The sequence below is a fragment of the Pollachius pollachius genome (genome assembly GCF_949987615.1).
Source record: "Pollachius pollachius genome assembly, chromosome: 5".
Lineage (NCBI taxonomy): Eukaryota > Metazoa > Chordata > Actinopteri > Gadiformes > Gadidae > Pollachius > Pollachius pollachius.
Window position 1 is genome coordinate 10,905,822 of NC_136938.1, and position 18,131 is coordinate 10,923,952.

Here is an 18,131-nt window from a genome sequence, read left to right on the forward strand (position 1 = left end):
GTGGTGTCTCATCACAGCGGAGTCCAGCGCCTCCATCAGCCCCATCACACACACACACCCTGTCCCCCTGCCCTTCACCCTGCTGGTCTGGCTGCTAGCTCAGCAGACCCCGGGCGTCGGCCGTCTGCTCCGTGCGTACCAACCACTGACACCTGACTGTATTGTGCTGACTGGAACTGCTGCTGCTGCCACGCCCCCATGACAGGCATAGGAGAGAGAGAGAGAGAGCGCGAGAGAGAGAGCGAGAGAGAGAGAAAGAGAGAGAGAGAGAGAGAAAAAAAAAGGAAGGCATTGTAAATGGAGAGAAATATATATATATATATATATATATATATATATATATATTCACATGCAACTCAAATATCTACCAGCTTCGGACTTTTAGTCAATTAGTTTGTATGGTTTTAGTACAGTTTTAAACAATGCCAACTTCAATTATCCTATGCAAACTTATCCATCAGCTAGCACCTATCAGCATATATTTTCCTCTACTACTGAGGCTGAGTGATGTAGTTGCTGAGCCAAGTAATGGCGTCCATTAGAGTTGCTGCTGCAGTCAATCTGCTCAATTCACTGCCATTTACGAGCTCTAGGAAGCAGTGTAATTGTTGCCTCAGGGCATTTGATCCAATTTCTCCTTTTCCGCATCAATAACTGACTTAAGTCACCGATTTCTGCCATTGACCCTCAACAGAAGAGCAGAAACACCAGACCAAACCCTCTACTGCTCCGATACGCCCCTGAGACCAGATACTGCAACAACCAGAGAGAAAAGTACATATACGTGCTGTGTGATGAAGCAGTGTGCTTGAAAAGCATTATGTTGACATGCATTCTGTTAACCATATGCTCTTATCCAACTGCTGTAGCAGCCCTCTTCTGTGGATAAGCTTATTGACTACAATTTCACTTTTTAACCTGCAGGTAAAATAAGTGACTTAACATAACACAAGGTTCTTATCCTCCACAGTTGTTCTTAATAGTAAATTAATTAAATGAATCTCATATTATACATTAACATGTCCAGTCACCCAGTTATTGTCACTAAGTCAACAATGTTAACTCGCCCCATTTAATGAGAGGAAATCTATCTCGCGTCTAGCGTAGAGAAATCCTGCTTACGTCATTTGAGATATTAATATCTTTTATAAATATGGTAATTGCTCCCATGGTTTTGAAGGAAAGCCAAACCCAGTGGCACATATTTGGATCTACTTTACAGCGAAATATTAACATTTCTTTCACGGGGTGATCACATAGCTAATAACATTGATACCCGACTTCAGAGGACTAGACTGGACACTCCAAGGTAAACAGAAAAAATGACAGTCATCAATTAGTTGGCCAGGGTTTGTAATGAGTGTCTCTAGGGCAGCAGTCTGTCATTGGTTAACATCATTATCTTCTACTGAACCCAACCGTGTGCATTAGCATTAGGCTGTCTGGTCTGGCATTTTGTATTGTGGGTATATTGTGTGCAATTCGTCTTGATTAAGAATTTAGATCCTAATAATCAGCAGCAGCAACAGCAATGCCCTTAACCCAACACTCCCCCCCCCCCCCCCCCACCCAACCCTGTTTGCCTGCTGTGATATATAGATTCACTGTCTTGTTTTCTATCAATGTAAATTATTGTTCTCTGTCTTGTCTTCGTATTATCTTTGTTGTCTTTTTGTTTGACTAACCATGCTCACTCTGTAAGAGATGTAATTGGCATTAGGACCTTCTATACTTAAAATTACGCATTCCTACTTATTCCTGCACTCTTTCCTGTTTGTTTTCCCACACAGCTAATGATTCATTGCGCACGAAACCTGATGGATGCTTATGCCGATACTTTTAATTTAAGTGTTTTCCTCTTCTAAGTGTTAATGTGTGTAGACTAGAGATGCTCCAACGAGGGCTTTGGGGCTGATAATGCTGATAAGGGTCTATATATACGGGGCCCACCTGGGGGTTCAAGGGAATCGCTTCACACCCAGATACATGGCAGATGGAGCTGCTGGTAAGAGCTCGTTACCAGAGGGCACCTGTCTGCACACACGTAAAACATGGTGCTGTTCAGTGCTTGTTCTTTGATTGTTGTTCTTGGATTCATTTAAGGGAAAAGCAAAGCTTTTATTTTGTGGAAATTTGATATATTGAAGATAGGGTAAGCATTTTTTGTACATGCACTCAGAGTATTCGACAAGAATAGGCAGACCTATTGCTGATGCTGGCGAGCTATTCATGTGTTTTCGGGCAGTGGCTTCGGAGGGAGGCCTGAATGGAGGGGTGGGATTTTTTCGGTTAAATACTCCAAAAAATCCAACTTTCTCCAAATACATGTCCTCCCTTTAATGCGAGTTCAGATCCATCATGAAAATGGATTGGAGCCTGCGTTCAAATCCATTTGTTTTCACCCCTGTTCTTTTCTGTTGTTCCATCTTGATCGTCATGAATGAGTGTGCTACTGAGATGCCTCACAGGGGCTTTCTCTGGCATACAGTAGGCGGCACAATTTTCCTCCGTACATAACCGTGGCTCCATGATGAGGCTTACGGCAGCGAGACACTGGGAGCCGCTGAAAGACAAGAGAGTCTCCAGTAATTAGCAGCAGTGTTCTAGATTCCTGGCACACTTTAATGCCTTTGACTTAATCCAAATTAGCGTGACCTTTTCCTCCTTAAATAGGTCCATGCAGAACTATTACAGTCTGCCCTCATGGATACTCATATGTTATATCAGTGATGTATTCACATTGGGGCAATCAGTGTTTTCCTTTTCCTGGTTAATGACATACTTGAACGCTGTAACATCATGTGCCATTTTGATTTTAAATGAAGAGAGTTAAGCCACAGTCAAACACCGACATACATTTCACAGAAATGTATTCCAAATTTCATTCAGAAAGTCCTTTCAACCGAAATGCAAAATCAACACAACTGAAAAAGTAACACCTGCTTGCTCGCTCTCTTTAAAATACAGATACAACTATAACCAATTAAATAATTTCTGATTTTGCTGAAATTATTTCAGCAAAAAATCAGCAAAAATTATTTTTGTGTCCATATGTCCTAACACAATTAGGACATATGGACATATGCTAGTGTCCACTGTAAAGTAAACTAAATATTGATCTGAACACTGAATAATATATAGGATTAGCTCCACAACTGAACTCTTAAACCGCTTTATAGAATTCCAATCCTATAATATAGTGTATATTCTGTCAGTCCAGAAAGGGAAACAACTACTGAAAATGCCAGCTTGGCAACCAAGATCAATTCCCCTCAATGTACCCTGTAGTTCTTACCCTGTAGAGCATCAGCTGTCTGGCCACTTCACAACACACAGATTGTTCTGCTTCCAGTCATCGTTTTGTTAATCAACACCTCACCGTCTATTGTTAAGGTATAGAAATGGCGATGCACTTTTTATCCATTTCATTAGCAAAACAAGTTGTGCAAAAACGGACAAATGCACCGTGATCACAATACACAGTAAGTAAAGGCCTTATAAGGGCTTTCGTTTTACAAAATGCAAATACAGCAGTTTAAAGAGAACATATATATATATATATATTCTCTTCTCACCTACAATATTATGGGATCAGGGATGTCACAGTCTTCATTTGAAGCCAGGACTTGGGTGAATTTAAATGTCATCGCATTAAAATCTTTAAAGCCGCTTTGAAATGATTCTGCCTTAGAATTCGATATATACAGAGTAGGTGTAGTAGTAGTAGTAGTAGTAGTAGTAGTAGCGGTAGCAGTGTGCTAATTGTTTTGTTAAGAGCTAATTGCATCAGAAATGTGCATGCATGTATAAGGAGGAGTAGGAGTAAGAAGGGGGGGGGGGGGGGGGGGGGCAGATTGTCCATTTAGCAGCCTGACTGCATGGGGGTATAGACTGTTGGCCAGCCTAATAGTTTGGGCCCTGATGGACCTATATCTTCTCCCAGAGGGAATTGGTAGAGAAAGGTGGTGTGCTGGGTGTAGATTGTCCTGAAGGATGTTTTTCACTCGGCGCATGCAGAGGAGGTGTACACAGTCGCGATGTCTGGAAGGATGACCCCAATGATCTTCTAGAGAGTTGTTCTCTTGCTCCGTCCCTGAAGCCGGAGACCAGAGGTAGGGCAGAGGAACAGATGCTCAGTGGTGTCCTTCATATGTGTCATCAACCTCACTGCCGTTCGTTCCCTCCTCTGTCTCTTAATGAGTCTTTCACTGGGAAGTTAAATATCTGTCTTGAACTACTGTCTGAATTTGTTTCTCAAACTTATCCCCCTTTCTCTTCACTCCAGTAGCATAGCCTAGTCTTGTCTGGTCTACAGCTTCTATTTTATCTTACCTTACCTGATTTTTCACCTTTGCAATTGTTATTGACTCTCGTTCCTTCCTCTCAAGCTCACTCCCTCCATGTTCTCTCCATCCAAACTCCAAAGAGATACCATCAGTGGTGGGTGACTGGTTTTCACCAGCATCCATACCATGCAATACCGTAGAGCCCAATGCGTTCAACGCTTGATGAGAGTTCAGCAACGCGTGGAATCCCATGGAAACGATTTAGGTTAAGAAATGAGGAAAGATGATGCCGTTTAGATTGGTTGGCTTAGAATGTCACGCAAGGCAGAAATCTGACCGGAAGTGCTTTGTGACGTCAGCGTCAAATGAGTCAAACTTCGAGTAGTTGAACTTTGAACGCAGAGTTGAAGTGGAGCATCCGAGCGGTCCCAAAAGCCTGAAGCTCCGACGCTTGGTTGGGCTCAACGCTTTAAATCCGTAGGAATACATCACCAGGCACCAGGGAGAATCTGTCCCGTGTGCCCCGCATGCACACACACAAACACACACTAAGGGCAATAACAGTAAGAGGGGGTCCCTCGGGGCCTCTGAGGGGCCCTCATTTGGGAAATGATTTTCTGAGCCATCAGTGATTGGGAGCACGGCACATGCAGAGCTCAGGACCCCAGGGAGCCCTTCAGGGGCAGTGAGGAGCTAATCTGATCCTGGGCCCCTAGTTACAGAGCAGCTTCCTGCAGGAGCGATGTGTACTAACATGATTAGGAGGAGTATTAAGCGCGGAAAGACATCCCACGCAATGGAGTTGGCGTTGGGTGAACCTTGCCGTCTTCAGGGCTGTCTGGGTGGAAAGAGCTGCCCTGCATAGAGCTCCGACAGCCTCTCACCGGCCCTTAAGTCCGGAGGTGATTTTTCCGCTGTGTTGTGGTGTACTAACTGAAGTGAGGTTGATGTAGAGCACAGAGGGGGCAGTGAAGTGGCAGGGACGTGTGTAGATATCCGTGGCTGCAGCGTTACAAAGGGCACCAGGGTATTCAGATGATTTCTCACCGTTTGTTCTTTTCTTCCTGAACAACAGTCAGCACAGCGCTGTTTTATCAGATTGTGTGCTGATGTGGCGTCATATCAGAAGCTATAACTCATACAATGTGTCAGAGAAGCCCAAGTCTAATTTACGCCGGCAAACCCGTGCCTCTTCTTTTATTTGACTCGTTTACGTGATCTTGTTTGAGCGAACGATGCCAAGCCGATGAATCAAAGGTTAAACCTCCATGGAGGTAGTATGGAGGAAGTAGGAAGGAGAGCTACATCACTGGGGTTGAGGGGTTGTTTGGGGAAAACCAACCTGGGTGACATTTAGCTTGCTCTCGACGATGGATGCAAAGGTCAAGGTATTGTCTAAAATGGTGGCTGGTATTTGGACCGCCTGACTCTGTATTGTTTTGGCTATTATATATATATAAATTATAGTGTTTTATATGCTTTACAATTTCTTCTTCTCATTTCAACATGTCCCTTAAGTAAGTCTTCCTCGGAGTGGATAAAATATGCCCCCAAAATAGAAATACAATTTTTCATAAGCTCTTTAACTGCAACATGCAATCAGAGGAAGAATGTAGAAAGTTCATCCTTGTTGTTTAGGTTGCAACAGGTAGCATGAATTAGCATCCCATGTTCTCAAGTACTCCAGTACACGCTCCAGTGCGTACTGATTGATATCGCCATGTCATATGATTACTGTAAGCCTTTCACTGTCTGGCTTCTGCTGCCTTTTTAAAGAAAAACACTCAAAGCATGGTTACATTCTGCACGGAGATCAGCCAATGTGACTGCAGAAGTATTGCTGTTAAACCCTGCCTCACTCAGCTTTACCAGGACACAGGTGCTTCGTGCTCTATAACGTACAACATGTAATTTAAAAAGGAAATCTCTGCATCAGAATCCAAATTTCAAGTATCTTGCGGGACGCTCCTTGCTTCATACAACAACATTTAGAGTCCCCCCACACGTCTCCGCTGATACGATCAACATGCTCGGCGCCAAAAAATGACACTATCTTTTATTGATGTTAGGTTTCCCCATGCTGATATGAAACCCATATCAATAATTAATCGAAAGCGAGGCTCGGACAGGCCTGAAGAACGCCTGGCTGTTGCTGTTCGCTGCTCTCTGCAACTTCTCAATAAGAAACCAAACCATCCTTAAGTCTATTTCCTGTTGTCATCTTTATCGTGTGTTTGATGAGGCATTGCGTGGCTGTGGAAACACTAATGGGCCCATGCTTGTTAGAAATGTTTCTCCCACTGCGTTAATCCCCTCTAACCATGACTCATAGAGGCTGACGTCAGTGCAGTCAAATCAACCTTTCTTTACTGACAGGTCTGTTGAGGTGTTTCTGGAGGGATTGAGGCAGAGAGAGTGACAGAAAGTGAGAGAAATAGAGAGAGCGAGAAAGAGAGACAGATTACCTTCCAGCCCCTTTGTTTAGGAGTCTCATTTAATCCTTAACAGTATGAATGACACTATGTCCAAGGTTGCAAAATGTGATACACACGCATGAATTGACGCACGCTCACATGCACGCACCCACACACACACACACACACACACACACACACACACGCACACAAATACACACTCAACACTAGGTTGCCCTACTGTCCAATGAGTTTAAATTGCATTGACAGTACTTTACCTTTACCTCAATACACTATTATTTGTTTGAAAAGAAGAGGGAAGTTGGTTGGGGGCAGTTGTGCAAGTCCTCCATAAGGAAGGTGATTCATTCCACAGGACAGTGTTAGGAGGAGTAGTTGACGTAAAACACTAACAAGCCTCTCAAGCCAAAACCACAAGACCTCAAAAAACATTATTTGTCAGCGGAATCTCTCCTGTAAGAGCATTACCACAACGCTTTAGGCAACCACTTCCCTCCCTAACCAGCACTCAATAGAGCGGTGTCCCTCGGCTCAAATCTCAGAGGCACGATGCACTCAAAGCTTAACTTAGTATCAATTTAGTTGTTCTACCGTCAAGCATATGTCTATTTTCAATCCAACTGCGGCCCGGGGTCAACTTCTCCAGTATGCAGCACAATGAAATATATAGCATATAGCTCTGCTCGGGGGGCAAACTTATATATATTAATATATACATGGCAATGGGAAAATATAGATGCAGTGAGGAGGAGAGATGAGGAAATGGGTGGTGGAGGGAGGAGGGGAGAGGAAACGAGAGAAGCAGTTGGAGGGGGAGAAGAGATGTGAGGAGGAGGAGGAGGAGGGTAGATGCAGTAAGGAGAGAAGAGAAGAGAGAAGGGTAGAGGCAGTAAGGAGAGGAGAAGAGAGGAGGGGAGAGGCAGTGAGGAGAGGAGGGGAGAGGCAGTGAGGAGAGGAGGGGAGAGGCAGTGAGGAGAAGAGAAAGGAGGAGGGAGAGGAAGTCAAGAGAGGAGGGGAGAGGAAAGGAGAAGAAAGAAGCAGAGAAGAGGAGGGGCGTGGAGTTGAAAGGAGGAGAGGGGAGAAGGAGGAAGGGTATAGGAGGGAAGAGAGGAGGCAAGCGATGGAGAAGCGGATAGTAGAGCAGTGTGGAGAGGAGAGGAGAAGGAAAGCAGGGGGCATGAGAGAAAGGGAAACAGAGAGGAGAAGGAGAGATGAAGGAGGATAGGGAGTAGTGAGGAGAGGAGGTGATGCAGAGGGCGTTCAGGGTCAGTAACGCTTGATTAAACTGGACCTGATTGAAAGCCTGTGAGGTTGTTATTTTCTCAATAGCTTCGGGTTTTGTGGAGCTCAGTGCAGCTTGCTGAAAAGGCCCCCTAATAACAGAGAGAATCTTTAAGAAAACGATTAGCAGCACAATGCCGCAGCAGGCTGAGGGTAGCGGTGCAGTGCCTGCTGGCAGTGACGCTTGTATAGTCCACTGTGGATAACTGCTGCAGCTGCCGTGTTGAGCTGTAGCCAGAGCAGGGCAGGAGCTCTTATTGGCTGTCTGGAGAGCAAGGAGTGGGCCTATTCCCAACTCCCTCACCTATTAAAGGAAGCTCATGATAATCTGAAAAATGTTGGCGAATGGGATTGGATGGTTTTCACCAAACCGACGTTAAGTAATATGGGTATTATCAGGCTGTATTCATCTCCCCATCGGCATCGACCAGGAGAGTCTCTGGGGACACTTTGCACATAGTGTGTCTGTGTGTGTGTGTTTGTTTGTGTACAAGTGTTAGTGTGTGTGTGTGTGTGTGTGTGTGTGTGCATGTTTGTTTTTGCACAATACCTGTGAGTGTGGCCTCTTAGTGTGTGCGTGCTTACATACGTGTAGGTGTGTGTGTGCGTGTGTGTGTGTTTGTTTGTTTTATGTGTCTGTGTTTGTTTGTAAAGATGTTTGTGTGTGTGTATAGTTACAGCGAGTGAGGGAGAGAGAGAGAGAGAGAGTTAACATGATAACTCTTTGCAGCGTATTTTGCTGGTAACGATGATTAAGATTAATTAACCAGGCTGTTGTTTCTCCGTGATAATATATTGACTGTGGGTCATCAATAATAACCCCGGACCCAAACCATTAAGACATGCATGACAGCAAACACTGAACACACACACAATAAAAAACATTAACACACGGTGCGATTCGTATACAGTAAGTACAAATAGCAAACGCAAACGCTGCACGAAATGCAAAAATGCATAAATAGAATACAATATTAACATAGTTAGTGTACACACACACACACACACACACACACACACACACACATGCTGACTATTGGAAAGGCTGATTGGGGCTTTTCTGCAACATACATGTAATAGGGGCCAGATGGGATGAGGAGGCGGCGCAGCCTTGGAAAATGTTAACGGCATCACAGGTGTACCTTAGACGTTAAAACACAATGAGTAATACTGTGAGTGTCTGAGGGAGGTAGAGAGGGGGACGGCGGGAGAGCGACGGGGCAGAGATAGAGCGAGAGGGAGGAAGAGAGAGGAAGAGGGACAGAGAGAGAGGGAGAGTGAAGGAGGGGGATAGAAAGCGGGAGGAAGAGAGAGAGAGAGAGAGAGAGAGAGTGGGAGGAAGAGAAAGGGAGGAGGGCAGGACGAGTGAGCGATGAAGTTAGGGTGTCAGTGCATGTGAATGTATGTGCGTGCAAGCTTCTGTGCGCCCATATAAGGTTGTGTGCCTTCTTCTATTTCTGCCGCCTGATTAGTCAGCAGGCATGTCCGGGTGCATAACTTTATGTGTGGGGACGGTGTAATATAGATGCAATGACAGAGAGGAGAGAGGGGAGAGGGGAGTGGAGGGCAGGAGGAGGCTGGGGAGACGAGGAAGACAAGAGAGAAGGAGAAGTGGAGAGGAAGGTATGGAGGGGTGAGATGAGACCTGATGAGACAAGAAGGAAGAATAGAAGGGGGGGGGGGGGGGAACAGTGAGGAGAGGAGATTAAAAAAAGATAGAGTGGAGATGAGGAGGAGCAAGAAGGAGAAAAAAGGAGAGTGGAGAAAAGAGGTGGGTGAGCAGGGGAATAGACGAGAGCGGGGGAGGAAGAGAGGAAAGAAGAGGAGGGACGGAGACGGGATAGGTGAGACCTGGAGGGGACAGGAAGGAATGGGCAGATAGGAGCTGAGAGGGTGGGGCAGAGCAGAGCAGCTGATGTCGAGGGAGTTCAGGTGCAGTGAAGCTTGATCGAAGGCCTGAGATGTCTTTTTCACCATATCCCCTTATACCATCTTTAGTTACTTACGATGAGCAGGTTCAATATATACATTAAATAATCTATTTTATTTTATATTACAGTTGTTCACTACTGGACTGGTGATTGTTTTCCCTTTGGCATAGTCACAATTTATCCTCACATTCTACACATCACATTACTTGGTAGCATGGTAAGCATTTCTGTCTCCGGATTGATGGAAAATATGGGGAAATATTTTCAATAGTGTGTACATCTCTGACTGAACACATGGTGTGACAGTTGGGATGGGAATATTTGTGCACAGCGACACTGAAGTGACATACAAGTAAACACTGCCAAAGAGAGCCCCCACTCCAAAAGGAGAAGCTTCAGCAGTCTCTAGCATTATTACCAACAACCTCAGCCCGCAAACTGACAAACTGCGAGACGGCTGAACTTTCAATCACTTGTGATGGAGAGCGAGAGAGTGCAATGGAAAGATTAGGATTTGATTTATTACACAGCGGTGAACATGACACCGCCGGGCTAGCTGGAAAGCGCCGTTGAGCAAGGCACAGCCTACGCAGGTCCTTCAATCTGTTTACCGTCTCCAGAGAAACGGTGCTGAGCTAGATGTTTCTGGGGCAAAAAAAAATCACTGTTCAGCCAGTCTGTCAGGTTGAGTGCACATTCAGGCGGCAAACCGCATTTGAATTGACTACGACCTGGGTCAGCGGACATCTCCTTCAGTGTCCACTGAACGGGATCCTACAGACGGCGGGCTCCTGCCACTTGTTGACCACACAATTATGGTCTGTTTTTAGATTACATATTTTTGGAGTGCAGGGATGGGAACGACTTTCCAGGTAGTGGCGTCTTCTCATGTTGGTTGCCGTTCCCATCGCCTACACCTCGAACATTCACTGCTTCTGCCACTCCCCTTTATGGAGCTGAGATTTTTCAGAGGGCCCAGGGATGGTGGCTGCTGCAAGTGAATATTTTATGGCCCTCTGATATTTCCCCCGAGGTACAGTGAAATATTTAAACCTTTTCTGGTTGTCCGGCCTTGAAATATTTTGATACCTGAGCAAAGATGGGGTGAAATGAGTTGGAGTCCACCTGCTTCGAAACTCAATGCACGTCAAAGATGTTGTCCCTGTTGATGTGTTTGTGCCCATATTTACACACACTACCACATACACTACCTCAACAGCTGAACAAAAATCTGGGAAAAAACGTTGTATTTGCCCAATGGAGTATAATTCTTCTAAAATGTTCTCTTAAATGCTGTCTTCTGCAGCGAGATGCCAAGGGACAGTACCTGTTCGACCTCATCTGCCACCACCTCAACCTGCTGGAGAAAGACTACTTTGGCATCAGATATGTGGACCCAGACAAGCAGAGGGTAAGCCAGCGTTCAGCTTCAGCCGCAGTGGCATCGGCCATCGAAAATTCAGCAACATGTTTGAAGAAACATTTATTGTAATCCAATTTTGATTGTATGCTTTGACTTGAACGCTTTGACTTGGAATGAACGTGTAGCCATGTAGCTGTGCTATCAACATCCTTGAAGCGCAGTGGTGTAATTTATTCGCATATTGATTTAATGCACTTTTAGCACTAAAAACTCTTCCTTTATCCCATTAGTTTAAATTGTATTAATGAGATAAAGGGTGGCAAGGGCTATTTTTAGGTTTTCAAAGGAAAAGGCAGGATAAGAAAATCTGAGGGGACACAGTGTGGCTGATGATGCAAGGGTAGGCAATAGACAGCACATCTCTTCACAGCCCTCAGACTAACTGTAACTCCATGAGGCCATTCTCCTTCAGCTAGGAGATCAGGGGTCCATAGACACATTTGATTGATTCAAAGGTCTGTAGGTATGTGTCGCAGTAGACCTCTGCCACACGCCACCTGCTGGGCTCCTCCAACGACCACGACACAGATGTTGTTCACACCAGTTATTGGAGACTTGGCATGATTTAACACCCAGAGCAGCTGTTTACTGCTGACATGCCAGGGATCTCTCTGAGAGTGTGGCATGATGTCAGATTTATCCTGTATGCCCTGATTGCCCAGTGCACCACAGGTGTTCAGCCTCACCCAGCCCCAGAGTTGAATCAGTCCGACTTGGATAAAGTGAGGCTGCTAAAACCTGATACCAACCCCACACACTGGGGGGGAAAAAGCAAAAGAGAGGAACATTTTGAAACACCTTTCTGAAATTGAGACGATAAGGGTGTATGTGAGAATGGGGTTGAAAGGAACGATCTATTCCCTGAACCAACCAGGGAAGAGATGCCCTGAAAAAATGTTGCCGCAAATGGTCTGAAATCTAAACTTGGCAACCATATCAGATAATCTTGCAACGTATTTCACCCACATATAGTTGACAGATGGTATTTTTAAGAATTACACAAAATGTATAGCTACAATACACAATCTTACCTCAAGCACCTTCAATTGATTGATCCAGTCATTATTATATAAGGTCCTGATTAATAGACCTTTCTCAGCGGTTTCACGGCAGTACAAGCACATTTGTCGCTCATAACACGAATTACATAACACGGTCAGCTCCTTTCACGGGTTATCTGCAGACGCATGATCAGAGTTATAAGCGACCCCTGTGTTTGTCCTGCGTCACCTCTAGGAAAACGGTACTTTGGTCGAATGAGTATTTTTATGAATAATAGATTGATTTATTGACTGTTTAGTAGATGAAGTGATCGAATCAACGATCTATCCACTTGTTCGTCGATTGTTGGAATACAGGCTTTCATTAATACTAATCATATGTTAAGTTAAAATGCAGTAGTGTTATCATTGTTTTGGTTTGCTCATGATAACGCTGTAATTCCTCCAAATAAGATTAGATATAATAATTGATTCCAGATGGCAAATATCATACAGAATCTTTTATAAGGAAGTCAGAGGCTTCAGGGACAGTGGAACCAGCACATACCCCCTTCCTGACACCTACAACAGCAGCCCAGCCCAGACCGTCACCCTGACCTTCACATGCCGGCATGAGGGTCCTGGCACCAGACCCATCATACCCACTCATATCCACCCCTCCTGCCAACTCAGATCAGGTCCCACACTGGCCAACTCCGGGCTTCAGCATAACTGAATATTCAAGCAGTCAAATAACACACATGATTGAGCCGCTTAACTGGGCTTTCAAAGAGCAACTCTCATAACTCTCATATAGGTATTGCAGGTACTGCATTGCAGCTTTGTAACCTAGCTGAGACGATAGCTAGAGTGGCTAGCGATAGACTCTCTACCTAATTATCCGGGGCACTGGCTACAGCCGAGGCCCTTATTATTTTTATAACATACCAAGCTGGAGCACTAGTTACAGAGGTAAGCAACAGATGCGTCAGAGCATAGCATTATCAACACATTCTAGGTAGGCCTGCATTCCTGTTGTTACCTTTCTGAGGCGCTGGCTACCGTCGCTAGTCCTGTTCATTCTCAGGATCTTAGCAATAGCATCACATGCTAAGTAACACTGCATTGAACTATTGTCATCTAGCTGAGCCGCTAACTAAAGCCGCTACGGAGAGATTGGCCTGCTAATCATCAGGAGACACAACACAGGCTCCACCGTGCAGGTTTGGGGCGCTCATTGGGTTGCTGAAGATGAGCTCCTTGTAAATAAACATGAGAGGGAGTCAAGGTGTCGTCCTCCACACTCACCTCCATTGTGCTCAATCATGTCGCAATCTCTCTCAGGAAAGTCAACGCACCGCAGGTAAGCCACACATGCCTGACAAACCCAGCCCCTCCTTTTAATATATTCCCCATTTCTTCCTTCCTCTTGTTGTTTGTGTGGTTTTCCATTTCAGCATTGGCTGGAGTTTTCCAAATCAATTGCCAAACAGATGAAATGTAAGTACACACTGTGTTTTTGTCCAAGCCCCGTCTGGTACTCTAGCCATTGAGACGCTCTCTCAGTGAGAGATAGGATAGATAGATAGAAACCCATCTAACTTCATAGGAAACTGTAACTTAAGAGCCCTTTTAGTGAGAAATGGCAGCGATTACAACGTAGAAAATCTACACACACCTCATCAGGATAGGATGGGATTGTATGTAAATATCTATACTACATACATTATACGTTTGAAGAATTGCTCATAATGATGAAACGATGGTATAGACGTAGGTGATAGGGAAAACTATGCAGAATTCCCTTGTTACTATGCACACTGAAAACCAAGTTAAGTGAAGAACCTTCTAGAGATGGATGTTTGTCTCTGTCTCCAGCCCAGCCCCCCTTCACCATGTGTCTGCGGGTCAAGTTCTACCCCCCGGACCCTGCAGCCCTGAAGGAGGAGATCACCAGGTGAGATGATGGAGGTTAAACACAAGGCGAGAAGCTGGATGTTAACCACTAGGCGAGAAGCTGGATGTTAACCACTAGGCGAGAAGCTGGATGTTAACCACTAGGCGAGACGCTGGATGTTAACCACTAGGCGAGACGCTGGATGTTAACCACTAGGCGAGAAGCTGGATGTTAACCACTAGGCGAGAAGCAGGATGTTAAACACCGGCTGAGATGAGGGAGGTTAACCACTAGGTGAGATGATGGAGGTTAACCACCAGACATATGATAGACAGATCAAGCTACCAATCCCCCCAGTAAACAGTACCAACTGGTAAGCTAGTCTACCCATCATACAACTGGTTGGACACTCCCCCAGGTTAACCTTATGTTGAATGAAGCCAACATCCCAAGTTTGGAGCCTAGCTGTATCTCACAGCTCAAAGGATCTCACATTTGTATCCCCATCCTCACAATTTTCACTGTGACTGGTTGTGGTTAAAGCATACCACACCATACTATTTGAAGGGTGTTCAGTGTAGAGATATTGACCTACCATCCTTCCCAGTGGACTGAACAAACTGGTCTGCTGATCTATCCATTATGCACATGGGTGGGCACTCCTCACTGGAGGAGAGATGTAGAAATGGCTTGTTGTAAGTGAATGGATGCTTATCTTCAGGGTCCTTGATTTTCCCAAAGGTCTATTAAACAAAGTCCCAGAGCCATATCTTGTTGCTTGTGGTCAACAGAACTGCACTTTAATCGTTATGATCTATGATATATGTGATCTTTATGGAGTCAAATGTCTTAGATAACATAAAGCGAGTGAGGTGAAGGGAACAGACATCTGGGAACGCTCTCCCCTCATCATTACACAGATTATGGTTTTAATAAAATAATTGATGGTGAAAGTTGATTCTGCTGACTGTGGTAGCGGATTTTATGAGGAACATTGGATGTCTGCCGTGGGTATGGGTCTATTTAAGCAGACAACACCTGGAGCTCCTAGCTCTCTCCACGGATAGTATTTCTCACATGGTGAAGGCTACAATGGATATCATAGTTTTGTCTCCATAAGTGAATTTCAGTGCGTGGGCACGGGCATTATTTGGTGCGTGTTTGTGTGTGGGTCTTTGTGCATATGTGTGTGTATGTCATGCCTGAGTGTGCATGTGTATGCCCACGTGTGTGTCTTTGTGCATACGTGTGTGTGTGTGTGTGTGTGTGTGTGTGTGTGTGTGTGTGTGTGTGTGTGTGGCCTGCCTTTTGACAGCCAGACAAACTGCTGTGAGAAGCAGTTACTGGGCAGAGATGCCAGTAGATCACATAATTCAACTACAGCCCTGAAATAAAACCTCTCCTTCACATGGTGGAGCTGGGACCCTGGCGTCTTCCACCATCTGCTTGTGCTCAGCATTCTAAAACAAGCACACACACACACACACACACAAACAAACACACACACACGTACACACAAGGACGTACACATGAACATATTCATATACACATTCTTATGCATACATACACGTGCACACATTGCCATGCATACGCATACACATGCTCACCAAAACACACACAAAACATAAGCAGCCAATCACGACCCACGTCATTATAAAAGCGGAGGTGTATTCCTCAGGCGTCTATGACCTTGAGCAGCGGCGTTGGATATGATTGCACTGTGTGTACCGTATGCTGGCTGGGAGCGGTGGTTTAGTATGCAGAGCACCACGCCAGGTGCCTCTGTGGTGAAGTCCCACAGGAGCTTCAGACAGCACAGCCGTCATACGTCATTCATCTGCGTCTCCTGCTCGGTCTCTGTCTCTATCTTCGTCTTTCTTTCTATTTCTCTCTATCTTGTTCTATCTCACTCTATCCCTCTCTCCGTTTCTGCCTATTTCTCTATCTCTGTCAACCTCTGTCTCTCTATCCCTCTCTCCCACACACTATCTCCCTCTCTCTGTGTCTCTTTTTCCCTCCCTCTCTCCATCCTCCTTCTTTCTATCTCTTGCTCCCTTCCCTCTCTCTCTCTCCCCTGCCTCCCTCCCTCTCTACCCCCCTCTCTCATTCTTTCCCTTTATCCATATTTGTGTTGTCATGTTTTTCCATTTGGCTGAACATGAAGAGGCTCACACATTACAGTAATATAGGTGCTGCTATCATACTATGAATACGATAGGTGCTGCTTTCATACTATAATTACTATTGGTGCTGCTATCATTACATCATTACAATGGGGTGGCTATCATCACGTCCTTACTGTAGGTGTTGCTATCATTATATCATTACTGTAGGTGCTGCTATCGTGACATCATTACTGTAGGTGCTGCTATCATTGCATCATTACTATAAGGGTGGCTATCATTATATCATTGCAGCAATGTCAATGCTACACGCCACCTAGGTGGCTGTCACACTTCACCTAAGTAACTTTAACAGGGCTCCTTCAGACAAGGACGCAGGGTGGTTGTGTTGAAACAGGTTAATTGTAAGGTTTGCAGATGATATATGACGCTGGTGCTTCCATGTTGCAAGGCAGGAGATCTCTCTCAAGAGCGTGCGTGGTGATGGCTGGTTTAAACCACAGATTGCTCAATGTGCCACAGATTTGCAGCCTCCCCCAGCCACACAGTCCAACCATTCTGACTCGGGCCAGGTTGCTTAAACCAGCCATCCACACACACTCCCACAATCATTACTATAGGTGTTGCTATCATTACATCATTAGTAGAGGTGTTGACTATCATAACATCATAGGTGTTGCTATCAAACTATCATTGCTATCGGTGTTGCTAACATTATATCATTACTATCCTACTATCACTACAATAGGTGTTGCTTTCATACTATCAATGTTGCTATCATACTATCAATACGATAGGTGTTGCTCATATTAGATCATTACTAAAGGTGTTGCTGTCATACAATCAATACCATCGGTGTTGCAATCCTTACATTGTTACAATTGGTGTTGCCAGGGCCGTTTCTAGGCAAAGGCAACCTAGGTGATATCAAGGGACATCACCTAGACCTCATCCCCCTAGAGCCTTTATGACAAAAATGTCACCCCACCTAGGCATATACATATGGGGGGCTGTCTCCATATATATATATGTATTATAAAATGTTTAGTTTTTGTAAGTATTTGCAATTCCCAACTAATTTCTTTGTTTTCTGTGAGATGAATATGAAAGATGGTGGGGGAGGGGCCGGTTGTGCATATTCAGTTCACTTTCTGCATTTGATGACATTTTTCCTGAAGATGGTGTTTCTTATCCGAGGTGCGGAGGGAGTTGGAGATCTCGCCTAGGGTGCCAGAATGGCCAAGAAGCCACTAGGCCTTGCTATCATTACATCATTAGTACAGGTGTTGCTATCATACTATCATTACTATCAGTGTTGCTATTACATTATAACTATAGGTGTTGATATCAAACTATCATTGCTGCTATCATTACATTGTTACTGAAGGTATCATTACATCATTGGTGGGATAGAAAGTAGGGAGAAGGAGACAAAGCTTTCGTCTCAAGGCAAGAAGCAGGAACACACACACACACACACACACACACACACACAAAGCCCTTTGGGCCCTCTTTGCGGATATATTGTGAAGCCTTCCTCACCCAAAGCAGTCTATAAATAAGTCATTAGCCCCCTGTGCTTTAGATCTGCACAGTGGGGAGTGGTTTGGTTCTGGTTCTCCTTATAACAGACCAGAACCTGATGTGTGTGTGTGTGTGTGCTCTGGTCCACAGATACCTGGTCTTCCTACAGATTAAGAGGGATCTGTATCACGGCCGACTTCTGTGCAAGACCTCGGATGCTGCCCTGCTGGCTGCCTACATACTCCAAGGTA

The 18,131-nt window shown here is 44.9% G+C and overlaps 1 protein-coding gene across 1 annotated transcript in view; it reads left to right on the top strand.

Annotated features, from left to right (window-relative positions):
• LOC307075627 (FERM domain-containing protein 5-like) overlaps positions 1–18,131 on the top strand; it is a gene marked incomplete at both ends in the record, with an annotated part of 63,019 nt that overhangs the window by 32,735 nt on the left and 12,153 nt on the right. Inside the window, 4 exons of the mRNA XM_079736280.1 lie at positions 11,240–11,344; positions 13,794–13,836; positions 14,215–14,293; positions 18,031–18,128. Coding sequence (XP_079592406.1) covers positions 11,240–11,344; positions 13,794–13,836; positions 14,215–14,293; positions 18,031–18,128 — 325 coding nt within the window. The remainder of the gene's footprint in view (positions 1–11,239; positions 11,345–13,793; positions 13,837–14,214; positions 14,294–18,030; positions 18,129–18,131) is intronic.